General features: G+C 37.1%; 1 protein-coding gene across 1 annotated transcript in view; it reads right to left on the bottom strand.

Annotated features, from left to right (window-relative positions):
- Positions 1 to 5,094: 5,094 nt before the first annotated feature.
- Positions 5,095 to 25,533, bottom strand: part of HCN1 (hyperpolarization activated cyclic nucleotide gated potassium channel 1) — a 390,610-nt gene continuing 370,171 nt past the window's right edge. The window contains exons 7-8 of the mRNA XM_030330204.1: positions 11,789 to 11,953; positions 5,095 to 8,607 (exon numbers count right to left, since the gene is read on the bottom strand). Of these exons, the coding sequence (XP_030186064.1) occupies positions 7,724 to 8,607; positions 11,789 to 11,953 (1,049 nt within the window). The 3' untranslated portion in view covers positions 5,095 to 7,723. The remainder of the gene's footprint in view (positions 8,608 to 11,788; positions 11,954 to 25,533) is intronic.

Genomic DNA, 25,533 nt, shown 5'->3' with positions numbered 1-25,533 from the left:
ACTAAAAAATGTGTGCAGGACAAGTTTATCTTTTGCTCTCCTACAATGTATGTTAGAACTTAGACGAAAAAGGTATTTTCCAAACCTACTTAGGGCCAGAACTTTTTCTGGGACATGTTTCTGGGCTATTTGGAAAGTAGTTAACATTCATGATAAAATGCTTGAGCAGTTTTCTGACAGACTTTTAAGAAATTAAGATCTCTACTGAGAATACTTCCTTACTCAACTAATATTCTGATTTATAAGGAGGTTAATGATTTTTTACCAGTAATTTTCTTGAAAAGATGATGGTCAAACCAACCATTTTTTTCTTACAAAATAGTTCTACCTGGAAAGAATCTTTGCATTGACTTACTTAGAACCCTTTTGTCAAGTTTAAACTAAAGCTTTGACATATGTCTGTAATCAATTTAGCTGAGAAGTTGTTTGAACAAAACAAACTAGCTAAAGTCTCAAAACTTGCCAACATTCATAGCTTGAAGCAATTAAAATCATGTAAAAGATTCTGCTTATGTAGCTCATGTAAAGGAGAATAATAACCTAGCTTTAGAAAGACTAGACTCTGATTACAACAGGCACCATTTTAAGAAGTTATTATCTGAGAGTTTCACATGTGGAGAAATTAAAAGTCAATGTCATTTATTCATAGAAATGTAGAATGTCATATGTAAATAATCACTCATTTAAAAATAACTATGCAAAACAAGCCCAAATTGATGGCTTTGATCATTGTTCTGTGAGGGTAAAAATAACTTAGGGTACTTATAAAGCTATAAAATTATTAGAACTTTATAAGTACATATCACAGACCTTTAGATTCTTGAGAGTTTGAATTTGGGAAGAAAAATATGTATGTGTATATATATATATATATATATATGAGAGACAGAGGGAAGGAGAGAGTGAGAGAGAGTGACAGCGAGAGAGACAGGTTTTTGGAACATGTCTAGGACTTCAGACACAATTTATGAGCCACACATAAAAAAAATCACATTTCAGTTTTGACTGCAAATAGTGATGCTAAACTAGATCTTTTGCTGTTAGAGAAAACAGGACTTCAGATGAGTTTTGCCTAACTCCCAAAATGGGATCTACTATTACTGAGACAAACCACAGTTGAGAATATTCATATCGATTCGCCAAGGGTGCTGAAGGCTGCTCTGAACTACTGGGGGAGTCAAACGTATTTTGATTCATGTATTTTTTGGATATGTGTTTAGCATTCTAAGATAATTACTGCAAGGAGGACAATAATCACTTGGCTCTATTAATATGTATGTTAACAAGCCAATGTAATTAATATACCTTGATCTTTGGTAAGGCGATCTAAGGAGAATTCATGCTACATAGTGTATACATGCCTTATCTATTAAATATTATTTAGTATTTCTCAAATGAAATACTTCATTATGTTCGATATCAGAATATCATACTTTGGGCAATTCAGAACTGCACATTTTCAATAGAATTGTATTATGTTAGGTTGGTAATAGATCTTAGAGAATAGTTAGGCAAACAACTTTTATTTTGAAATGCTTGAAAACTAAGTCTTTGGACAAATACATTACAAGGATACATCTGGCAAACTTTTCCCATGTCTGAGGAGCCTCATAAATTTAAGAGAAGCTAAAAATTTGTTTAAAAAATACCTTTGCCTCTACAAATCTAAAGATATGATTAGCCTGGCAAAAAGCAATTTGTTTCCTTTTTGTAAAATTGCTCCATTGTTAAAAACACGTCTGAGTGACTCTGAATTACTTGTATTTAATTACATAAATCTAATACAAACATGAAATAAGCTTTACCTTTTGAGCAATTATATTTACTCAGACGTGTTCAATTGAATAAATAAATGCTATTCTTTGCTCAAATGTGGTTATTCAAACATTTATAATGGAAAAAATGAAGAGATGTTCCCCCTTGGTAATAAATGGCTATTGATTCTACATTAGGAATGAAATAGCTCCAAAGAATATCCATCTTTGTCAATCTTTTTTTTTTTTTTTTTTTAAGTTTCTCAGTCTTTTAAGTACAATGTCTATAAGTAAGATTTGGAGAATCTCTGGAGTTTTAACCCAAACCATTCCATCACTCTTTTCTATTCATACAGGTTGTTACTCTCATATTCTCAAATTATTCCCCAGCCCTGCCATGCTTTGTCTTGGGCAAAGCAATTTCCATTTCAGCTTCTCATCCCCATTATCCTGGTCAGCAGACCTAGGACTTTCCTTAGGACCCAGCCTCTCTACAGGGCTCTGTGGGATTGTAAATATCGCATCCTATTTGTCACAAATAACTTTTCCTATCACCTTAGCAAAACACACATTTCAACAGGTATGCACCCGAACGGAAATCTTGGATTCATAAAACTAACAAGATAAAGCATAAAACTGTAAAACCATTGGCCTGATAATAAAAGCTCTTTAGAAGGTTTAAAAGGTTTAAAAGCAGTATTTCTCATTCAGTTTCTGCTCTTCTTCCCCCTATGATACTGGCCAGCTGCACGCAGCTGCCGATGGGCCCAATTAGCTGTGTTGTGATGAACATCTTTTAGAAAAGCAGGTTTCCTTTGTCAGTAAAAGTTAATTCTTTCTCTGGCATTTAGTACATTACTCTTGGAAACAAATCCAGAACCTTATGTACAGGGACTTTTAATACAGCCTTGGGATGATTCTCAAGGTATGATGGGACAAATTGGGGCAAAGCTTCTACCACAGAAACCCTTCAAAGCCCTTTCTGTCCTATCACAGTCTCAATAGGTAGCGGGGCGGGGAGGAGTGAGGTAAGTGAGGCAGGAGCCATGGAAGCCTGGGGCTGGATCTTGTCTTCGTTTCAGATCCTGCCAATTGGTTCATCAATGCTTGTTAGCTTAATTTTGATTTTTAAAAAATGGCATTAAAATATTATTTGCTTTGATTGCTTAGATTTTTGCCACTTTGCAATTCGTGCAAGGGACCTCACTCATGTTACCCTTGTGCTGGCTTTGCTTAAGGAGATGATCTCCTTATCTGATTGTTCAGTGGCAGAGAGAGAACATGTTTGAATTTGGGGAAAAGGGAACAATGATTTCTCTGGGAGAATACTCAAAACTGAAAAGCAGCCAGGTATTACAAAATTGCCAATATTTTCTTCTAAAAAACTGTAATAAAATTGTCATTGTCTTGCAGTAGATCGGTGAATATACCATGAAATTTTTCCTATATAGAAAGGCTCAAGCTTTCCATGCCCTAAAGCTCTAAAGAAAATGATGAAGAACAAAACGATAAATATTAACAGAAATGTTCATTGCTACTGGGAAAGGAAGGAATGCGGCCTTTGGTCAAAAACTCCAAAACAACAAGAGGAGGAATATGGATTTTCTGGCTGGATTTGCTCCCACATCCTTGATGAATTCAGGTAAAATAATTTATACTTTGCTCCCTTTTAAAGCAGGCGTTCTCTTCATGATTGATTTCATTGTTGGCCAGTGTTTAAAAAATAGATGCCACTTTTAAAAAGGACAGAATCAAAATTGCTTAAGAAAGTCACTGCTTTCCAGGCACCTGGGTGGCTCCGAGTCAGGCACTCTGACAGCTTGGAGCCTGGAGCCTGCTTGGGACTCTGTGTTTCCCTCTCTGTCTGCCCCTCCCCCGCTTGCTCGAGAGCGCATGCTCTCTCTCTCTCTCAAAAATAAATACAAACATTAAAAAAAATTATTTAAAGAAAGTCACTGCTTTCCAGTGCCAGTAGCAGGTAAACTTAACCCTGAATACAACAGCAAATCTTCTTTATTCTTCATCTTATTATTCTGGAAAAAGGATATATTAAATAAACTTACAGAACGGAGCTAACAACTCAGTGCATGCAGCCAGTCGCACTTGCTTAAATTTTTGACCATTACTTTCAGGACTCAAAATAGATGTTCAGCCTCCAGTTATTCAATGAGGACCACATTTCTTTTGTATTGCACAGAAAAAATAGTTTTCAAATAAGCAGAGAATGTGATAAAATTTTCCAGGTGTAATGTATATGAACAAAATAACCAGACGCAGGTTTTATGGCATATATTCTAGAAGGATAGAGGCATAAAGAAGATAAATCTTGTTGAAACAACTTAATGTTATAAGTTATGAAAGTAAAATGCATAAAAGCAAAGTAGCACAGTAAAATTATAAAATTAACAAACAGAAACACTTAAATTTAAAAAGAAGGCATGGAGACTTTAAAAGTAGGCCTGCAAGATGATGGAGATCACTTCTAGTTTAAAGTATAAATAATTCAGGATTTGAAATAATAACATCTACAACATAAAACACATCATATTGTTTAAATCACCCAAGTTCTTTAGGAATTATTCTAACTTGACTGCGTACTTTGTAGTGTCCTGCAGATGTTATGCTCATTTAAGTTTATAAATGGCAAAATAACCATCTTTTTAAAGTGGGACGGCATCTGTCACGGAATCATTCACTTATGGAGTGGTCACTGAGACCTGGAGACAAGCTATTTATTTGATGAATAGAGTCTATCGCCATTCCTGCCATTTATCCTTACAGTTTTCAAAGAATCCTTCATTCAATGCAATAAACTCTATGTCAGCCTTTTAAGCCTGATTCAAAATCCACTTGAATAGGGAGGTTCTATGACTATCGAAAGCCTTCGCAAGGCCCAAGGCTATCATAAAATAGGTTTGTATAATGAATTATAAGGTTATTCCCCCCCCCCAAATCTAATAGCACAGAAATAACCGTGTTTGGGAATTGAACCACAACCACACGTGAAGGAGGTACAGAGCAAAGAATTAAAAAAAAACAAAAACAAAAAACAAAAAAACCCAAAACTTCAACTGGTACCATTGGGAAGAGATAAAACAGAGGGATAACTGGAATACCCATGTTCTGTTTACATTCCTCTCTACAGTCATAGACTATCTATGATTAATTTTATAATGACTATCAAGTATAAGCCCTCTTGGAAATCTTACGATGTAAAGGTAGAAAGAGGCAAATCTGTACTCATTAATAAAACAAAATGTTTGGTTAGAGCATATTGATAAAATAAAATATTCATGATTTTAGTTTATTTTCTGTTGAATTTATTAATAATCTTTATATATATTTATATATGTATGGCTTTGAGCAAAGACAAAAGAAATACTCTAATTCATCCCTGATCATACAGTTGTTGTAAGAATCAGCTACTCTACTATTTTCCCAGCCGCAGAAAGACCAATCTTTTCAATAATACATTTCTTTCTGTACAGATTAAAACTCCATACTTACGGGCTTAACTATGTACAGAGAAAAGAGGTCACTTTTCAACTAGCAATGGACTTTTATATTACAGGAATGTGAGTCAATTTGTTTTCTTAATCTAAGCATATATATTCATACATATATATGTATATAATTTACCCTGTACCATTTTATGAGTTTAACATATAAACCTTAGTGTGTTTTTGTCCATTCTGTTACAAAGTGAATAAAAATTTTATGGTTGCACTGAAAGACCATGCAATTCAATTTTGCTTATGTTTCCCAATAGTGCTCAAAATAAAAAACCAAAAATTTATATATATAAAAATATTTCACTACCAAACCCATTAGTGCTATCAAATGTAAACCTTTAATAATTTAAAGGACCAATACATGATCTTAATAAATTGAAGTGAATTCTCAATATTTTAATAAAATAAAGGAGTTTTGTACTGATATGTAAATGGTCTTGCAGCTTTCCCATAGGATCTAGGTAGACGGAACAATCCCCTTCTTACACCGCTCCTGACCCGCCATCAGATGTCACCAGCATGTTAATGACAACATTACATTGACTAGCATTGTTGAGTACTTCCACACAAGCTGGGATCTGTTAGAAATGAAACATAACAACTCATTTTGGTATTATAAGTATTATAATCGTAAAAGGCATAACAGGCAGCATGGATCCATTTTAGAGTTTTTGCTTCGTTTTGTTTTCTGTCCTCAAGTCTATCTGGAGGCCCTGCCCCATTTCTCGTGTGATCTTTGTTCAGTTCTTCTTTAACGTATCGCCAGTGTCAGAGATACTGAAGACCTCCACGTCAGGTCATTCTCTTGGGTTATTTACAGAAGTCGGTTATTAGGAATCTTCCGATTGTGTTCCAGTCATCCACCACATTCGTGGGATGCATTAGGCACAAATAATTACTAAGGGACTTCTTTGAGAAGAAGCAGATGTTCACAGATCATGGAGAGTTAAGGAAACAGACGAATGAACAAACAATGCTCACATTCAGTTTGCCCCCTGCATTCTGTCATCACGTCCATACGTTTTCCAGCACGTTCAAAATAACAAACCTCCTACCTAAGGGCTATGTTAGTCACCACATGCCTTAAGATTTGCTAACCATTTTATTACAATATACATAGAACAAAGTGTGTGTTCCCAGACAGGAGGCTATAGTGTATTTAGTTAATTTAAATTAACACCAGGGTTAACTACTACCTACCAACAGTGAAGACACAGAACACACTGGCAACTCCAAATCAAGCTGTGGTTTACAAATCATTATTTAAACGATAGTAATAATATTAAATGAAAGTGAAAACCTCACTTCTAGACTTAAGTCAGAGATCCAAGTCAGCCTTATAGGAATTTTAAGATAGGCAATTAATGAATGGTTATACTTTTCTAGAAATGAGAAATACTGTAAGCCTCTCCCTACAGTGACTGATCTGAACCTATTTTGTTTTTCCAAAAAAGCATGCAGGGACTATTTTCAGATGCTTGATTATGGCAAGAAGGAAGAAAAGTAATGATTTTTGGTGTAATACAAGCAATTTGTAGAATTGAGCATACAATTTTGCATAAAACATTGCAGGTTAAAATAATATTGTAGGTTTCAAGCCATTGCATTACAGTTGAATAACTGTCACAGTTAGGTTTTGTAAAATTTAAAACTCTAAGTTTTGAAGTGAAGCAATAAAACTAAATTCTTAAGTGATGACTTTTACCTTCATACAACACAGAAGAGCTATTTTTATTTGGGTTGAAAAAGTTATTTACAGCTAACATTGATTGAGTCTTGGTAAAAGTCCGGTAACACACGAAGACAAATATCCCCTCAGCTTTCTGAAAGATCAATGGATGTGTTTGAGGTTAGAGATCTCGGGACAGTGGCGAGGCTAGTCTCCAGCCGTGGCCGAGCATACCACGTGATCTAACCTAATTCAAAATTGAAAGCACCAAAATACAATTTAGATCTATAAAGTGGGATTTGCCATTCAATCCTCCATAATTCATGATTAACAATTTAGATGCAGAGACACAGCTAATGAAAGAAGATTTGGTTGGTGCTATTCAGTGGCTCACTTGAGTTGCCTTTTTAAAATCAGAGTTTTGTTTCCATTGAATCCAAGAACTCTTCATAAAATAGAGAAATACATATATCAAAGGAATTCGGTAAAAGTTGGTTAAAAATAAATGATCTTACAACAACATTTTAAATCCTTTAATGATTTAAAGAAAGGAAGACATATAACACTGAATGCTAAACAGGTCTTTTGAACCTCTCTTGGGAATTTAGATAGATATTGAATAGTAGATATATATTTATATATTTTACATTTTGCATGTAGGCCAGAGCTGTCTAAAATATCTCTTCATAGTAGGCTATAGGAATCTATCAGGAGATAGAAGAAAATAATTTCTGAGAACATTCTCAGTTTATCGGAGTCTTTCTTTCTGCTTTGACAATCAGCAGGGATCATAAATTTGAAGCAAATCGTGGCTTTTCTGCCTCTGGGTCTGTAGTTAAGACTGAGGAAGCCTCTCTCGGAAGAGCAGCTGCTGGTGGAGGGGGTGCGGGAGGGGCTCCTCGGTTGGGGGGAATGGCTCCCGACGACATCTGTCGGAACAGGGTGACTCGCTGGGGGACCGTGCCCCGGGCCCCCGCCTGAAGGCTCGGGCCGTGAACAGCCGTCACGGGCTGAGGGATGGAGGCCAGGGACTCGCCCACAGTGGGATGAGGTCTGGAAATGAGAGTGGAAACCTCATGGGGCAGCGAGGGCTGCGAGGCCGACAGGGGCCTGACCTCTCGGCTCAGGCTGGTGTTGTGGAGCGCCTGGGTGCTCCTGTGCACGTCGTTCTTGGGCGTGGCGCTGCCGGGCGTCTGGGGCTGCGGGGGCTGCTGCGGGGGCTGCGGGGGCTGGGGCTGCTGGAGCTGCTGCTGCTGCTGCTGCTGCGTGAGCGACAGCTGGGAGGCGGTGGGGGACGCGTAGTGGAAAGTTCGAGTGGCCAGCGGGCTCTGTACCGGCGGGCTGCAGACCGCAGTGGTGTAGGAGCAGGGTGACAGGATGGCTGACGGCTGGGGGGTCTGTGTGCTGGGGCTGGGGGAATGCAGGTTGCTGTGGGACAGGCTGGTCGCTGTGTACACCGGCGGAGACTGCGTCCTCATGCGGGAGGTCGGAGTCGTGGTGGAAGAGGTGGCATTCAGGGCTGTCATCTGGGGATAACTGATGGGAGCGATTGCCTGCACCATCTCCCGGTCGTGTTTCACGATCTGCTTCAGGATCTCGTTCTCCTGATTGTTGAAGACGCCGGTGTTCAGATCCTTCTGGAACTTTTGCAGAAGAATTGAATTTTTCTTTCCTGGCGGCGAAAGAAAGACAGGCGCTTAGAAGGCCTACAAATGACTGATGACAAGCCCCAGTGAGAGTGGCTCCTGAAAGCGGAAGAATGCCAGTGTTTCCTGGAAGAGGCTTAAAAGCCAGGTACTCACCTTCAGAGCCAGACAAAAAGATGGCTCCTGCCCTTCGCACTTCCGGTATCTCTCTGGGAAATCTTACCTTCTGCGAGTCAAGTCGAGAAGCCTGTAATCTGGCAAAAACCACCTTACAGAAGAAAGGGAGATATCTGACGCGAGGGCTACTTTGAAGAGTGGCAAAAGAAAGGGCATGTGGACCAGGACGGGTCTGGAAGCAAAACGTCAGTTTAAAGCTACTTGGTCAAGAAAGGACAATAGACACGCACACTATGGCAGGTACTCTACAAAAGGCCTTAGGTGGATGTATTTTATTTAATCCTCAACTCTTGCAAGTAGCTGTGTTTACAATGCGATTTCACCCAAAAGGAGAATGGGATATGGGAAGGTTAAGAACAGTGTCCAGGAAAACATGACTAGTAAGTAACCTGACTGGGGAAGGAAAACAGCAAATCTGATTGTAGATCCTTACCACGGACAACGAACCAGCTGCACCTGTGTCAATGTGAGCTCTTTCTAGAAAAGCTGTCTCTCAAGCCGCATCTTACTCGCTGAACAAGATGCTGCATTTTACTAAGATCTTTAGGTGATTCTCGTGTGCAAGTTTCAGGCACACTGTTGCGAGTCCTTTGCTTTTGACCAGTGACCATGCCAGTGCGTACATCCGTATTTTTCTCATCCCTGGACCTTTAAAACATAATGATTTTCATCTGTACCCTACCAATTAAATCAGAATAGCCAGACATGGGGGCAGACTTCAGTACTTTAAAAGCAAATTTCCTCAAAGGAGTTTTATGTACAGCCAGGTTGAGAACCACTTCGTAATCTTTCCTTTTCTGAAGTGTCTTTGTGAGGATTAAGGGGACAGTGTATGGCAAGCTTTCAGTTCCCTTGAGGACCTCAGTAAGCATTACCTCTCCTTCCTGCCATTATCCTTAGAGTGCTTTGCAGTAAGGAGACATTCCCTGGCAGAATATCAATAGAATCAAAATTAGATGAAGAGGGGAAAATCAGTAACTTTTGGTGACATCACTGAGAAAATAATACCCAAATAAATATCATAACTGAAAAGAGAATCCGCTTTGCCATATTGCTAAATAAAGTTAGAGTTAGAAGGACGATTTTTTAATGGAAATATGTGTTATAATTTACTTGGTTGCTGGAAAACTATCATTTTAAATGATTGCCAAAATAAATACTTGTCTCTCCTTACAGAATTGTTCTAATTTTCTAAAGAACAAAAACTCCTATATTGGTAATAAATATAATGCTTATTTGGCATATTGTCTTAACTACATATGGTGTACATTTATAAGCAGTTGCCACAAAATGGAAAAGGGAAGTATTTCTTTGTCATCATGTGAATGGTCAATGTTTTGTAATGTTACTATCTGTGAACTTATAGAGAAATACTCTACTTTTTAAAGTACTGTTAGAATTTTATAAGGATCAAAACTGCAATGGCTTGGTGCTTATTAGCAATTTTATTGCCTATATTATTGACTGCAAACTTTCTTATACAAATTAGTTGGAATAAGTGAGATGAAAGTGAAGCTGTCGCAGATTAACAGAAATTCTCTATTAAAATATCGTGATTTATTGCTTTCTCTAAAGATGTCTAGCTGGCTTAGGAAAAACCTCATGTGCTCAGATATCAGTCTCTCGCTCTACCATGAGCAGTCACAAACCACAAAAAGGGTATTTTCAAATGAAGTCAAGATGCTTTCAGGAATACCCACTTTTATGGGCACTGTCTCTCTCCACACTGTGTCCTGTTACGGGTCTGAGTTGTCAATATGAATTTCTACTATGTGTGTTTTATCTAACGATAATGTCCAAATACTACCTTTACTTCTCCTAACCTAATTTCAGACTCTTATGCCTCTGTCATCCCACTTATATGGAAGGAAAGAAAGACATAATGTGCGGAAGAAAAGCTGACATAAGACTACATCCTTCAAAAAGCCTTACCTTTAATGAGAATGAAGCACCTGTTTACTTCCAAGTGATCCCAACCCCATCACCTTTGAGATCACGGATTCCTTCATCCCTCCCTACCACCTCTCTTCAAGAATATTCGTTGTGTACTAGGTACTGTGAATGTAATAGTGAATTAGACATGTTCTCTACATTCACAAATCTTAGCATTGTTAGAGCAATTACAATAATAAAGGCAGTATTGTGATGGAGGAAATTCCTAGGCGGGGATGGGAGAACATACCTAGGATATTCAGCCGCGTAGCTGTGGGAGGTAAGGGGAGATTTCTACAGGGAAATGATATCTATACTGAAAATTGTATAGATTATGAAAATTGAGTAGAGTGAAGCGGGGGCAGGGCAGGGTAGGGTGGGGGAAGAGGATTTAGGTGTAGAGAGTAAACGCTTACTACCTTCTGATATCAGAATGTTCCAGCATATTTTAGGAAGCTAATAGCAAGCCAATCTGATTTAACTTTACTATAGCAATTATTCAAACCTTTAAACTAGTGTAACTAGTAAAGTCTAATTTATATATTCTTATTTGAGAGCAGAGAAGACTTTAAGTCGATGTTTACAAAGTAAAGCATCTATGTAGGGCATTTCTATCAAGGTTTTTCCTGCTTGAGTCTGTATTACAAACATTTCAAGAAGCTTCTACTGAGACAATTAAAACACACAAGTTTTCAGTTCTCAATATATAGATAAAAGTGTAAAGGTGATACGTAAAAAATTTTTAAAAACCTTGTAGCAAAATTTGGTTTGTAATATAGACTCATACTATTATAATTTTAGTTCTATTTTAGTGCTACCTAAAATTTTATCATTGCTTTTTACCTGAAGATTCAAATTGTATTGGCATCACTGGGGAAATCAGACTGAGCAGCTAGTAAAAATAGAGATGATTAAATAAATCCAGAACACTTAAGAAGAGAAAGATAGTAGAAATAGGGCTAGAGCTAACTGCTATTTCTATGCTAATTAAAAGGCAACCTATGATAGCATTTAGGACTTACAATTGCAAACATATATCAGTCCACTAGAGTATAACCTAATTGTACATGTAAAAGATAATAAAACTGAAGAGAATACCTATCCGATCTAGTCGGTCAATGGCAACCGTCTCAAAGGCTCTCCGCATCATTGGATATTCCTCCAGGACCTCATTGAAATTGTCCACAGATAGTGAATAAAGACGACAATATGTATCAGCTCGAACACTGGCAGTGCGGCGTCCCTTGGTAAGCAAGCAAATCTCTACAAAAACAAGAAAGAAAGATTTGTTTGGTCATTTTCTTTCCAAGACCACTGAGACCTACAATTAAAAAAAAAAAGTCTCATGGTGTGATCAAGCAATGATTGGCAACATTTTCTTTAAAAAAAAAATTTTTTTATTGTGTATTTATTGTTGAGAGAGAGAGAGACAGAGTGTGAGCGGGGGAGGAGCAGACAGAGAGGGAGACACAGAATCCAAAGCAGCCTTCAGGCTCTGAGCTGTCAGCACAGAGCCCAACACAGGGCTTGAACTCACAAGCTGTGAGATCATGACCTGAGCTGAAGTCAGACGCTTAACTGACTGAGGCACACAGGCACCCCGGCAGCATTTTCTCTTTTATCAGTAAATTCCTCGTGACAAAAATATCCAATTAATAATATGCAACCTTAAAATAATATTGTTTTTTAAACAATTAAAGTTTTTAGTTCAAATGGAAAGCTGAAACAGATTTATCTATCTCTCAGCTGTCCTTCCAATGCATCTGAAATAATAAAAGTGTAGAAAATGGAATCATAAATCCACCGTGGAGTTAAGTATTGGAAAAAACTGTAATCAGACAAGATTTTTATAAAGTTTGGAAGGCAAAAAGCAGATCATAACATATAGACAGAAACCAAAGTGAACCCGAGCATTGGTCTAGAAAGTCCTATGATCAAGAAAAATGACCACGGGTTCAGATGGATGTGTTTCAGGTGTGCCTTATGTTGTTGGCATATTCCCAATGAGATCAGTGTAAAAAGCTATATACCAAAGGAATAGAGTGGCTTTCTATTTCAAGAGTTTCTCAGAAGAATTCTTTCTTGAGAATTAGATTTCCAAAATGTGGTAAGCAAACATTTGCAAATCCGGATTCCCTTATTTGCTAGTTAAATAGATCTATAAGTGGTAATTTTCTATTTCATTTCCCCAAGTTTATTAATTAAACTCTATAGACTTTGATCAAAAAAAACCAGAAACAATTAAAAAATTTAGTTTCAAGGTAACCAATTTGAAAAAAGAAATGGCAGAAGTATTTCTGAAACGCACAGTTTCCTAACGTAAGGATGAAAGGGGTCTAAATTCACACTCTTCAATAAGGTCAGTTCATGTTGATAAACATTGTGAATAAATTATGTGGTAGGGATTATGTACTTGATGTTAAGGGTAGAAATATGAATCAAACATAATGTCTACTTTTGTGTTACTTATACGATGATGGTTAAAAAAAAGAGTTAATCTTAATTAAGAGTTCATTTAAATGCAATCTGGGAAGAACAACAATACAGACTGTGGGCATTCTGGAAGTATTTAGAAACACATCTGAACCAATCTGGGAAGACAGAATTTTAGGAAATGCCACCTAAACAACCAGTTATGCTGTTGTTCATGCTGGTAACATGTTATAAATTTAATAAATAATATTGTGGAGTGTTCGTGTGTGTGTGTGTGTGTGTGCATGTGTGTGCGTGTGTGTGTGTGTGTGTGTGTGTGTGTGTGTGTGTACTAGGTATATGTAGAAAGATGGATCTATATTGGTCAATATTTAAGCATAAATATTATCCTACTATGGAATTTGCTGGCTACTCTACTCTAAACAATGAAATAAAAGGTTTAAACAACTGAAAGTTTATGTTATCTCAGTTCTGGAGGCAACTCAAAACTCTTCAGCCATTATCTCTTGGCATCTCCTCAGTAATTTCTTAGTGAAAAACCGAACAAATGAAGGTGTATTCATTCATGAGCAGGAAAAATCACTGGTCAGTGTGAAAATCACTTCAAAATAGTCCCTTCTTTTAAAGCCTCTGTAGTCTTTGTTTCTACCATGAGTAACACAAAAAATGCCACACACTTAGCAATGAAAAAAGCAGACCTTCTGATCATTAAAGAGTCTTAGATTTCATGAATTTCCAAATTCAATATGTGAATGGAGCAGTTGCTTCTAATATTAAGTCATTTTGGAGATCCACTTATTGAGGGAAAAGAGTCCTGTGTTAGGTGTTACAGAGTTTTTCTGTATTTACTCTGAGTGGGTGTCTATTTGGGTTTGGGCAAAAAACAGAGAAAGAAAATACAATTTAGTCACCTGTATCTCATACTATCCTTTAGGTTAAGAAATTATGTGTATATTAATTTATCACTATTTTTATTTTCTTGTATTGGATTTTATAATCACTTCTTAAATATCACTTATCTCCTTCATTGGCTTTAGACATTTTAAAGACAGTAACTATACAGTAACATTATTGTATCCCTCCCAGCAACTGCAACCTTGAGTTTTGAGCCCAGGGAAAATTATTTTAAAATGTTTATGAGTATGTAATGATAGTGGACAAACCCAAGGCCCACATTAAGTTCTATTCTTAAGTTGTAGATAATGTAGCATTAGTTCCCCTGTGAGGTATCTCCCCTTTGTAATAGAACTGGCTAAATGATTTATGTACCTTCTTTAGGCAACGAAACATATCTTTGCAGGTTTTGTTCAATGTCTATAATGAAGAAATTATTTAGAAGGTATGGTAATATTTTCTTCAGTGTAGATAATGTCTTTACTCATTAGGTAGAAAATTAACTTGCTTTGGGGTGCTCAGATTGATTTCACACAAAAAGCAAAATACACAATGAAATAACATTGAACTCCCAAAGAACAAACCAAGTTCATTTTACAGAGATGTAAGCTTTTTAAAGAATCCTATGGCATATTTTCTAGACTGTGTTGATTGTTCCAATCTTTCTGCTTTTTTTTTCTTGCTTATTTACTCTTTGAGACCTCGACTAGGAATTTCCCAGTGGTGCAATCACTGTTTTAAAATTTTTAGTGCAAATCTACTTAGAAATAAGTCCCTTTGTCTGGATACAAATTTCTAAATAATAATCAAATAATCAAATAAAACAAGTATTGAGTTCTTGGCATATTTTAATTCTGTATGATTCTCTTTTTTTCTTTATAGGGTACTTTATTTCACCTACTGAAGAGGAAAAGTGACAGCAATGCTCCCCCTCACAGGCAGATTGGAAAACTATTTTCAATTTCAACATTATAAAGAGTATGTCCCAGGAAATAAAATTTGACCCACCACCCACCAAATTAAAAATATACTTTTAATAAACCTTAGGGTATGAGATACATCAACTACTCAACGCTATTTTTGCTGCCATTAGTTAACCTTGATCATATGTGTTTCAGTCTATCTGACATTACTGTCACCTATATGAAGTCATTTTATAAGGTAGGGCAAATGGTGTCAACAATTTTGCAACTCAGAAACATTTCCCTGACCCTTAAAACAGAATTTGACATTGCAGTAACACAGGGACTTAGCAGGAACTTATGACCGAGATTTGTAAGGTAAACATTTAATTTGAGTTTCTAGAATTTACGGGAAAATTTGTACTTGGTTGCTCAGAGTAACCTAAGCAGGAAGCTGCTTCCTTTTTAAAGTATTCAATATCATGAAATAAAAGTCATTCACTATTGTGTATCAGAATACTAATTTCCTATAAATTACTTAGGCTTCTAATCCAGTGCCTCATACAATGTGCAAAAGGACATTTCTATATTTGTATTTGTTATCTTTCTATATTTAGTGATAGTAAACTAGTAAAATATCACGTCTTATGGCATAGGAGGTGGTAACATCTGGCTGAAATCAATCTGCATATCAAGCTTGGCTAGGAGAAACATTTCAGCTCTCAGATGGATTTGAATAGGAATCTAGGGAATTTGGAATAGAATAGAACATTAAATCGATGTAAATTTGTATTTTGAAATGTTTCACATCTTTTACAACCTTTTGAAACAGATTGGATATAATATCTCTCCAATTTCCGATATTATAAAGGAATAATTATGCATATAGATTATATTATGATAGTCTCATAACTAGAATATCCAATTTTGCTTTATTTTCTAAAGATACAACTGATCATTTCAGTTCTCATAGACACAGTCATATTTATATAATTATTAGCATCTTCTACCACTGGCCATGCTAATTGTCATTTATATCATCTAAAGTTATTGCTTTTCCAAAAAAAAAAGTCTTAGCTCTCCCCCCATATGTTTGGTCAATACATCTCTCTTAAAGCATAGAAATTAGGGTGATCACCCCTGGCTCTGAATATCGACCCGTAGTGGCATCTCAGACAAGATGAGCATTGGCAAAGTTGTTACAAGGATTAACTAAAAGAGTGCTTACAAAGTGCCTGGCACAAGCCTACCACAGTGCGGACACTCTTAAAACATGAGTCCTTTCCTTTCCTTGTTATGTTCCCTCTCCTCTTGCTGTATTTTTTTTTCCCCTTGTGATTTTGACTATATCTGCTGAAACAAGTAGGTAACTGTTTCATGTATCAAATAACTGTTCAAATGTGTAAAATATATTTATCATTTCCCATACCTTTGTAAGTAACCTGTTTTTTACATGTTTATTTATTTTTGAGAGACAGAGGGAGAGAGAGCACAAGTAGGGGAGGGACAGAGAGAGAAGGAGACACGGAATCGGAAGCAGGTTCCAGGCTCTGAGCTCTCAGCACAAAGCCCAACGCAGGGCTTGAACTCACAAACCGTGAGGTCATGAGCTGAGTCAAAGTCGGACACTTAACCGACTGAGCCACCCAGGCGCCCCAATAATCTGTTTTTAAACTAATCATCCCAATTCCTTAGACTCTTCTCAGGTGAGATGGTTTCACACCCATGGACACCCTTCTTAATTATCTCTGTGCCTCCACTCTACTTGATAATCGTGCATCTTAGACCTTACAGCACATTTTCAGACTTACTTGTTTCTGTGATGTTTCTCTATACTAACTTATAAAGTCTTTAATGAGAAGTACAACAATCACATTTGCAATGTCTAGCGCTTACCACAGATTTAGTCATAGAATATAATTTGGTTCAAGAACTAAAGATGAATGAATCAATCAATAAATTAAGAACAGAATGACTAACATCAGTGTGCGGATATTCGTTATAAAATAAAGTGCTCACATTGAGCACAACATTCCAAATAGCCATTTCTGTTTGAAGAGCTCGGACCTATCCACCAGATTGCCCTTAGCCTTTATCTGGTTCCTATTGATTACAAACATGTTTGTGACATGATTGTTTCATTCTGTTGGATATACAGATGTTTTCATTAAGGTTTATAGTTCCCACTCCTAAACCTCTCACCCCTTCCCCTTTGTTATGATGTATGTGTCTTTAACTTCTACTGTGACTCCTTCAACTGCCTAATGTCTACATAAAATCTGCTTTACACAAAACTATAAAGCGTTATCTACTATATATTTATACTACTTGTCTTTAGCAAGTTAAAAAAACTTGATGGACTACCTCAGTAATTTTCAGAATATCTGTTGAATAGATAAAAAACAATCACTATCAACCCATGTTAGCCCATGTCACATACAGAAGATTAAAGGGGATCTGTTATGTGATTGGAACAAAAATCACATAAATAGTATCAAAGCTAAGAAGGGTAAGACCACAGTTTTCCTAGTTCTATCCATCTTTAAAAATACACTGGACCACTCCAAGTCTTTCCTTTTGATTTTAAATCTACCAACACTCAACTCTTTAAAAGTTAATCAAACACCTTGAATTATAAATGCCTTTAAAAAGCAGCCAGCTTTTAAAAAATTCATCAAATGATTTTGGCTCTTAGCTACCTCAAGTGTGTTTTTTGAAGAGATATCCTGACAGCTCTGTTTTCCTATGTGGTTTAATAGGCTTACACCAAATGAAAAAGGAAAGTACAGCAGAAATAAAATCTAAACAGAAAATATACTCAGAAGATATTTAGGAGGTAAGTCTTCTAAAGAAAAAGAGTTACTTGTCACCAAAAATTTCCCCTGGTTCTCTCTCTTTGTTTCTTTCACTCACATGTAATATATACACATGTGAATAATAAAATAGGGATTTAAATACACATTTTCTTGGCTTATTTAAAGTATTATTATTTAATGGTTTGTTCTGGTTTATTTATTGTCATGTATTATTAAGGGTCAACTGATTCATACTGGAATCTTCAGTGTAGTGCTTCCTTCACTTTAATATGCATAAGAATTGCCTGGATGTCTTGCTGAAAAGCAGATTAGGATTCAATAAATGGGGGGGGGTGCGTACACACACACACACACACACACACACACACGGGTCAGGTGCTAACACTGCATTTTTCTAACAGGATCTTAGGTGACGTCAATGAGGGACTTTTCTGGGAAATGAAGTCTTGTAGCTGTCAGGTTTACATCTAAACCAGGGTTCTCTGTTTACTTTTTTTTTTATTTTGTATTTTTTATATGAAATTTATTGTCAAATTGGTTCCATACAACACCCAGTGCTCATCCCAACAGGTGCCTTCCTCAATACCCATCACTCACCCTCCCCTACCTCCCATCCCCCATCAACCCTCAGATTGTTCTCAGTTTTTCAGAGTCTTTTATGGTTTGGCTCCCTCCCTCTCTAACCTTTTTTTTTCCCTTCCCCTCCCCCATGGTCTTCTGTTAAGTTCTCAGGATCCACATAGGGGTGAAAACATATGGGATCTGTACTTCTCTGTATGATTTATTTCACTTAGCATAACACTCTCCAGTTCCATCCATGTTGCTACAAAAGGCCATATTTCATTCTTTCTCATTGCCACGTAGTATTCCATTGTGTATATAAACCACAATTTCTTTATCCATTCATCAGTTGATGGACATTTAGGCTCTTTCCATAATTTGCTTATTGTTGAAAGTACTGCTATAAACGTTGGGGTACAAGTGCCCTGTGCACCAGCACTCCTGTATCCCTTGGGTAAATTCCTAGCAGTGCTATTGCTGGGTCATAGGGTAGATCTATTTTTAATTTTTTGAGGAGCTTCCACACTGTTTTCCAGAATGGCTGCACCACTTTGCATTCCCACCAACAGTGCAAGAGGGTTCCTGTTTCTCCACATCCTCGCCAGCATCTATAGTCTCCTGATTTGTTCATTTTAGCCACTCTGACTGGCGTGAGGTGGTATCTGAGTGTGGTTTTGATTTGTATTTCCCTGATGAGGAGCGACATTGAGCATCTTTTCATGTACCTGTTAGCCATCTGGATGTCTTCTTTAGAGAAGTGTCTATTCATGTTTTCTGCCCATTTCTTCACTGGATTATTTGTTTTTCGGGTGTGGAGTTTGGTGAGTACTTTATAGATTTTGGATACTAGCCCTTTGTCTGATATGTCATTTGCAAATATCTTTTCTCATTCCGTTGGCTGCCTTTTAGCTTTGTTGATTGTTTCCTTTGCAGTGCAGAAGCTTTTTATCTTCATGAGGTCCCAATAGTTCATTTTTGCTTTTAATTCCCTTGCATTTGGGGATGTGTCAAGTAAGAAATTGTGGCAGCTGAGGCCAGAGAGGTTTTTTCCTGCTTTCTCCTCTAGGGTTTTGATGGTTTCCTATCTCACATTCATGTCCTTTATCCATTTTGAATTTATTTTTGTGACTGGTGTAAGAGAGTGGTCTAGTTTCATTCTTCTGCATGTTGCTGTCCAGTTCCCCCAGCACAATTTGCTAAAGAGACTGTCTTTTTTCCATTGGATATTCTTTCCTGCTTTGTCAAAGATTAGTTGGCCATACTTTTGTGGTTCTAATTCTGGGGTTTCTATTCTATTCCATTGGTCTGTGTGTCTGTTTTTGTGCCAATATGCTGTCTTGATGATTACAGCTTTGTAGTAGAGGTTAAAGTCTGGGATTGTGATGCCTCCTGCTTTGGTCTTCTTCTTCAAAATTACTTTGGCTATTCGGGGTCTAAAGCAGAGATAATACCTATCTTCTCAAGCTGTTCCAAAAAATAGAAAGGGAATGAGAACTTCCAGACTCATTCTATGTAGCCAGCATTACTTTGATTCCCAAACCAGACAGAGACACAGCAAAAAAAAGAGAACTACAGGCCAATATCCCTGATGAATATGGATGCAAAAATTCTCCATAAGATACTAGCAAATCCAATTCAACAGCATATAAAAAGAATTATTCAACATGATCAAGTGGGATTCATTCCTGGGCTGCAGGGCTGGTTCAACATTTGCAAATCAGTCAGTGAGATACATCACATTAATAAAAGAAAAGATAAGAACCATATGATCCTATCAATCGATGCAGAAAAAGCATTTGACAAAATTCAGCATCCTTTCTTAATAAAAACCCTCGAGAAAGTCAGGATAGAAGGAACATACTTAAACATCATAAAAGCCATTTATGAAAACCCCACAGCTAATATCACCCTCAATGGGGAAAAACTGAGAGCTTTCCCCCTGAGATCAAGAACACGACAGGGATGTCCACTTTCACCGCTGTTGTTTAACATAGTGTTGGGAATGCTAGCATCAGCAGACAACAAAAGGAAATCAAAGGCATCAAAATTGGCAAAGATGAAGTTAAGCTTTCACTTTTTGCAGGTGACATGATATTATACATGGAAAACCCGACAGACTCCACCAAAAGTCTGCTAAAACTGATAAATGAATTCAGCAAAGTCGCAGGATACAAAAGCAATGTGTAGAAATCAGCTGCATTCTTATACACTAACAATGAAGTAACAGAAAGACAAATAAACTGATCCCATTCACAATTGCACCAAGAATCATAAAATACCTAGGAATAAACCTAACCAAAGATGTAAAAGATCTGTATGCTGAAAACTATAGAAAGAAGGAAATTGAAGAAGATACAAAGAAATGGAAAACATTCTGTGCCCATGGATTGGAAGAATAAATATTGTTACAATGTCAATACTACCCAAAGCTATCTACACATTCAACGCAATCCCAATCAAAATTGCAACAGCATTCTTCTCGAAGCTAGAACAAGCAATCCTAAAATTTGTATGGAACCAGGGTTCCCTGTTTAAAAGAAACTGGGAAATGGTGGCAAAATGGAATGGAAATTAAGGAACAGTATAAATTCAGTCAACAGATGATTTCCCTGTAGCACCTTGAAGGGAACTAGGGGAAATATAAGAGAAATTAAAAAAAAAAAAACCAAAAAAAAACACCTCAGAGTGTATAGTTAATTAGAAATCCAAACACAATACATAAAACAAGACTGAGAATAATTCCAAAGCTGAAGTGTCTGCTAAGAAATTTAACCTGATAAAAATCTAGAAGTCCAGACAATACATCATCTGTAGCAGTCTAGTTCTATATGCTTTGGTGACATGAGGAACCTTAGGTAGGCTCTGAAAAAAGTGTAGGGATTACTTTGGTTAGGCCATCAGGATGGACAAGACAAATAAATGGGGTGGGAAGGAAGACACTGGAGTGAAATAGTGCCATGAGCACAGGTTCAGAGAAGAGTGTGTGTGTGTGGGGGGGTGGGGTTCCCATGGAACTGTAAGAACAGTGGCCACAGGATCATATGGGTTTGATTAGTCACAGAGAATATTCTTCCACAGATAAGTTTGGTCTTGATTGACAATGCTATTGCAAGGATTTTGAAGGAAGGAATTTGTGTGTAAAATATTGTCTTAGGAAAGGAGATTAAATGAAATAGAGCTAGGGAATTCTAGATCTCTTGATATCTTGCCATACATGGGGAAAAAAACTCAGCCTCTCTCTAGAAGGTACGTTCATTCTCTTTCAGGTACATTCATTTTGTTTCATGATGTAGGAATATTAATCTATAGTTGGCTTGTAGAATGAGAGGAGACAGAGGCTCCTAGTGGTTAAAAAAGATTTGTAAAAAAGTTTCAATAATAATTTGGGTATGAGGTAATGGGGATTTGCGTAAAGTAAAGCTATGGCATTCAGAACAAAAGCGATCTCTTTTTAGAATTACTAAATGAAGCTTCAAAAAGAACTTGAAAGGAGATACGGCATCTGTGAATTTTGAACCTACATGTAAAGGCAAACCACTAGAGAGTGTTTGTTTTGAGCAAGGTAAGATAAAAGGTTGTTTTGGGAAAAAATTCAAGCGAAACTTTGGCATCCTGAGAAAACTCTCATTTCACGAAAGTCTTCGTGACATGAATCCAGTAGCTCCTTTTTATAAAATTAGAAGCAGTATGTTTTTGTGTGTATTCGAGTTGGTAAGCTTTTATCATGTGACTGGGTATGTGTGACAGTGCAACCATGACTGATGCCTACCTCCAAGACTGTCATCCAAAACAGGCCAGCAGCCCAAAAGATGGCCTGGCTAGAGACCTCTTCCCAATGGGGATGCTTCACGCTGGATTGTGACTCACAGGCCTAACTATACTTTCTCATGAGGAAACTGAAAGTAACAAACAGCTAGGAAAGTCAGAGATTACATATGTTATGGGAAAGATGAGTCCCTACGATGGCTCCTGGGGTACTGGAATTGCTATGATTTCCTGAGGGGAATTCTCTCTTGCCACAAAATCAGCATCTGACTTCCCTGCCTGGGGTGGTTTGCTGTGGCTTTCTTTCTTCCTGGGTTCCCTTATAGTAGGCTTCACCACCTCAGCTAACCTGAGCTTGGCTCCGTATCACTTAGTCTGAAAATGCCTGACTCATACTCATCTCCATCTGTGACCTCCTTCCGGGTGTTCATACCAGTCCATTTTGTTAAAAGCCTCTACCTTGTCTATTCTTACCCTCTCTTGAGAGCTTACAGTGAGTTCTTCAAGTCCAGTGCGTGAGTAGTCACAGAGAGGACTTGAAGTGAGTAGAAAACTAACATCCTACCTATAGCGTTTCCATTTTCTACTTCTGAGTAATCCAAGGTATCAGTAGAGAGGTGAGCTGGAAATCTTCTTGTGCAAGGCAACAGTAAACATTTATTAGGCACACAAAGCAACAATACACTCACCCTGCCACCCAGAAAACAAGCATATTCACAAATTAATCCTAACATGGTAAATATCTGGTGATATTCCCCCACCAAGAAGCACCACTGTATATGACAACAAATAAGCAAACTGAAGGTAATAATTACAATCATAAAAATGACACGTTCTGAATTTAAAAGTTTGTGTATAAGTTCAAGAATGTATTAATGATGAAAAATAATCCATGTCCGTAATTAGTTGGCTTAGTTAGTAGCATGTATTAAGTAATAGAGCAAAAATGCATATGTATTAAGTGAGTAATAAGTAAAATATATTTTATAGAATGATTTTGCTTACGTTATTCAGAATGAATTCAATTTGGATAAAAGGTTAATTTTAAAATGAGAGGATATTGGGGTGCTGGGTGGCTCAGTCAGTTAAATGTTCAACTTCAGCTCAGGTCATGATCTTGCAGTTTGAGGGTTTGAGCCCTGCATCGGGCTCTGTGCTGACAGCTCAGAGCCTGGAACCGGCTTCAGATTCGGTGTCTCCCTCTCCCTCTGTCCCTCCCCTGTTCATGCTCTGTCTCTCTTTCTCTCAAAAATAAATAAACATGAGAAAACAAAATAAAAAAATGAGAGGATATGTCAGAATTCCTATGCCAAATCCAACCCCTAGGTTATATGGAGTCTGCCAACCCCTAGGTTATATGGATTTTTTTCCCCTTCCAAATAGATGACCTTTATCATATCCTAATTTAGTCAAATAAAATCTGTAAAGAATAGCAATCAGTGCGCTAAGGATGCACAAACTAGTTTTTAACTTGTCATTTCAAGCAAAATAAGCTGAAGAATTGGGTCAAACGCCCCTTCCTGACCTACTTGGTCAGTATGATAAATGGACATCAGGAAACTCCTACCAGAGATGGTCTGACTCTCATCCTGGAGAAAAGGTATCTTCTTATCCTTTATAAGCTTAACTGAGATGTGATTGCATCTTTTTAAAACTATATCCAATAGAAACTTCACTTAACTAGGTATGCGGTTAGCCAGTATTTTCTTCTCAGTTTTGTGGAGAAGATAACAGTAGAAGGAGCATATCTTAAAATACAAAGTTTATTTAAAAAAAGCTTCCTTTTTTCCCTATTTTTTTGATTGTTAAGATTTTTACTGTGGAATATTTTAAATATATAAAATATATAAAAAAGGTAGAATAGTATAAAAGTATGTTAGAAAACTAGTAGGATAGTATAACATCAGAGTCTAATAATCTGTAGAACAGTGTAAATAACAATAAAATAAATCCCCCATTTGTTCCCCACCCAGCTTAAGCAATTATAAACCCATAGCTAAACTTATTTCACTGATATTTCACTGGCATATTTGTCCTCTCCCTGATTACTCTGAAATAAACTGCAAATATATTAAATTAATTCAACTTCAAAGTTTCAGTATGGATTCCTAAAATATGCATAATTTTAAGATAAAAATCATTATAATATCAATAGAATACCTAAAAATTAACAATAATTTCTTTTTTTTAATGTTTTTATTTATTTTTGAGACAGAGAGACAGAACACGAGCAGGGGAGGGGCACAGAGAGAGGGACACACACACAGAATCCAAAGCAGGCTCCAGGATCTGAGCTGTCAGCACAGAGCCCAACGCGGGGCTCGAACTCACAGACTGTGAGATCATGACCTGAGCTGAAGTCAGTCGGACGCTTAACCGACTGAGCCACCCAGGCGCCCCAACAATAATTTCTTAATATTATTAAATAATCATTCAGTGTTCAAATTTATGCCCAGGAACAAATTTTGTAAATTTACAATTTCCACGTCATGTTACAACTCTCTCTCCCCTTCCCAGAGGCGCCTTAAGCAGAATAGTCCCCTAGAGCCTACAACATTTAAAATAAGTACAAATAGGGGCGCATGGGTGGCTCAGTCGGTTGAGCGTCCGACTTCGGCTTGGGTCATGATCTCACGGTTGGTGAGTTCGAGCCCCGCATCGGGCTGTGTGCTGATGGCTCGGAGCCTGGAACCTGCTTCCGATTCTGTGTCTCCCTATCTCTCTGCCCCTCCGCCGCTCACACTCTGACTCTCTCTCAAAAATAAATAAACATTAAAAAAATTATTAAAATAAGGTTTTTGAAAGATGAAAGATCTGTATTGCATTATAATACTATACCAGGACAGAAAATATACTCATGTATTTCAAAGAAAGAGAGTCACCTATTTTAAGAGAACATCAATTGAAAACAAAAAGAAATTCAGCTTTTGTTGAGCACAGTAAATTATACCAAGAATAACTTAGTCCTAGAATATTGAATATTAAACTCATCTCTAAGGATAACTTACTCCACTGTTCTCATATCACTGATTTCATCATAGACCAGTGAAAAATCCAACAGAGACTTGCACCAGCTTGCCCCCTGGGCTTTAGGGAGGCAGCTATAAAAAGTGGCTTTCCATCATGGTACATGGAGATGGCATGATTAACTATTAATAATTGTTCATTTTATCATGAGCTCATGTTTCTCCAAGCTCCAGACTGAGTTAGTCTAATGCTAAAATGTCAAAATATATATGTGGTAAATGGTGCTAGGTAATCAGTTTTAGGGTCAGAGATTTATCTTTATTTTCTTTGTTCCCTTTGCCAAAGTTCTTGCTCATAACTTTCCCTATGTTCTAGTACATCTTCTCAGCTCCCTTTGTTCTCCCACAGAAAGTTTAAATGATGGTGTGTATCTTTCCACCATCGGGCTGAAGTGTTTTTTCCTTGCAGAGACAGCTATAAGCATTCTATCAAGAGTGTTTTTTTT

Source organism: Lynx canadensis, chromosome A1 (assembly GCF_007474595.2).
Source record: "Lynx canadensis isolate LIC74 chromosome A1, mLynCan4.pri.v2, whole genome shotgun sequence".
Lineage (NCBI taxonomy): Eukaryota > Metazoa > Chordata > Mammalia > Carnivora > Felidae > Lynx > Lynx canadensis.
Note: the sequence above shows the minus strand (reverse complement) of the source record. Positions and strands in the feature narration are given on the sequence as shown.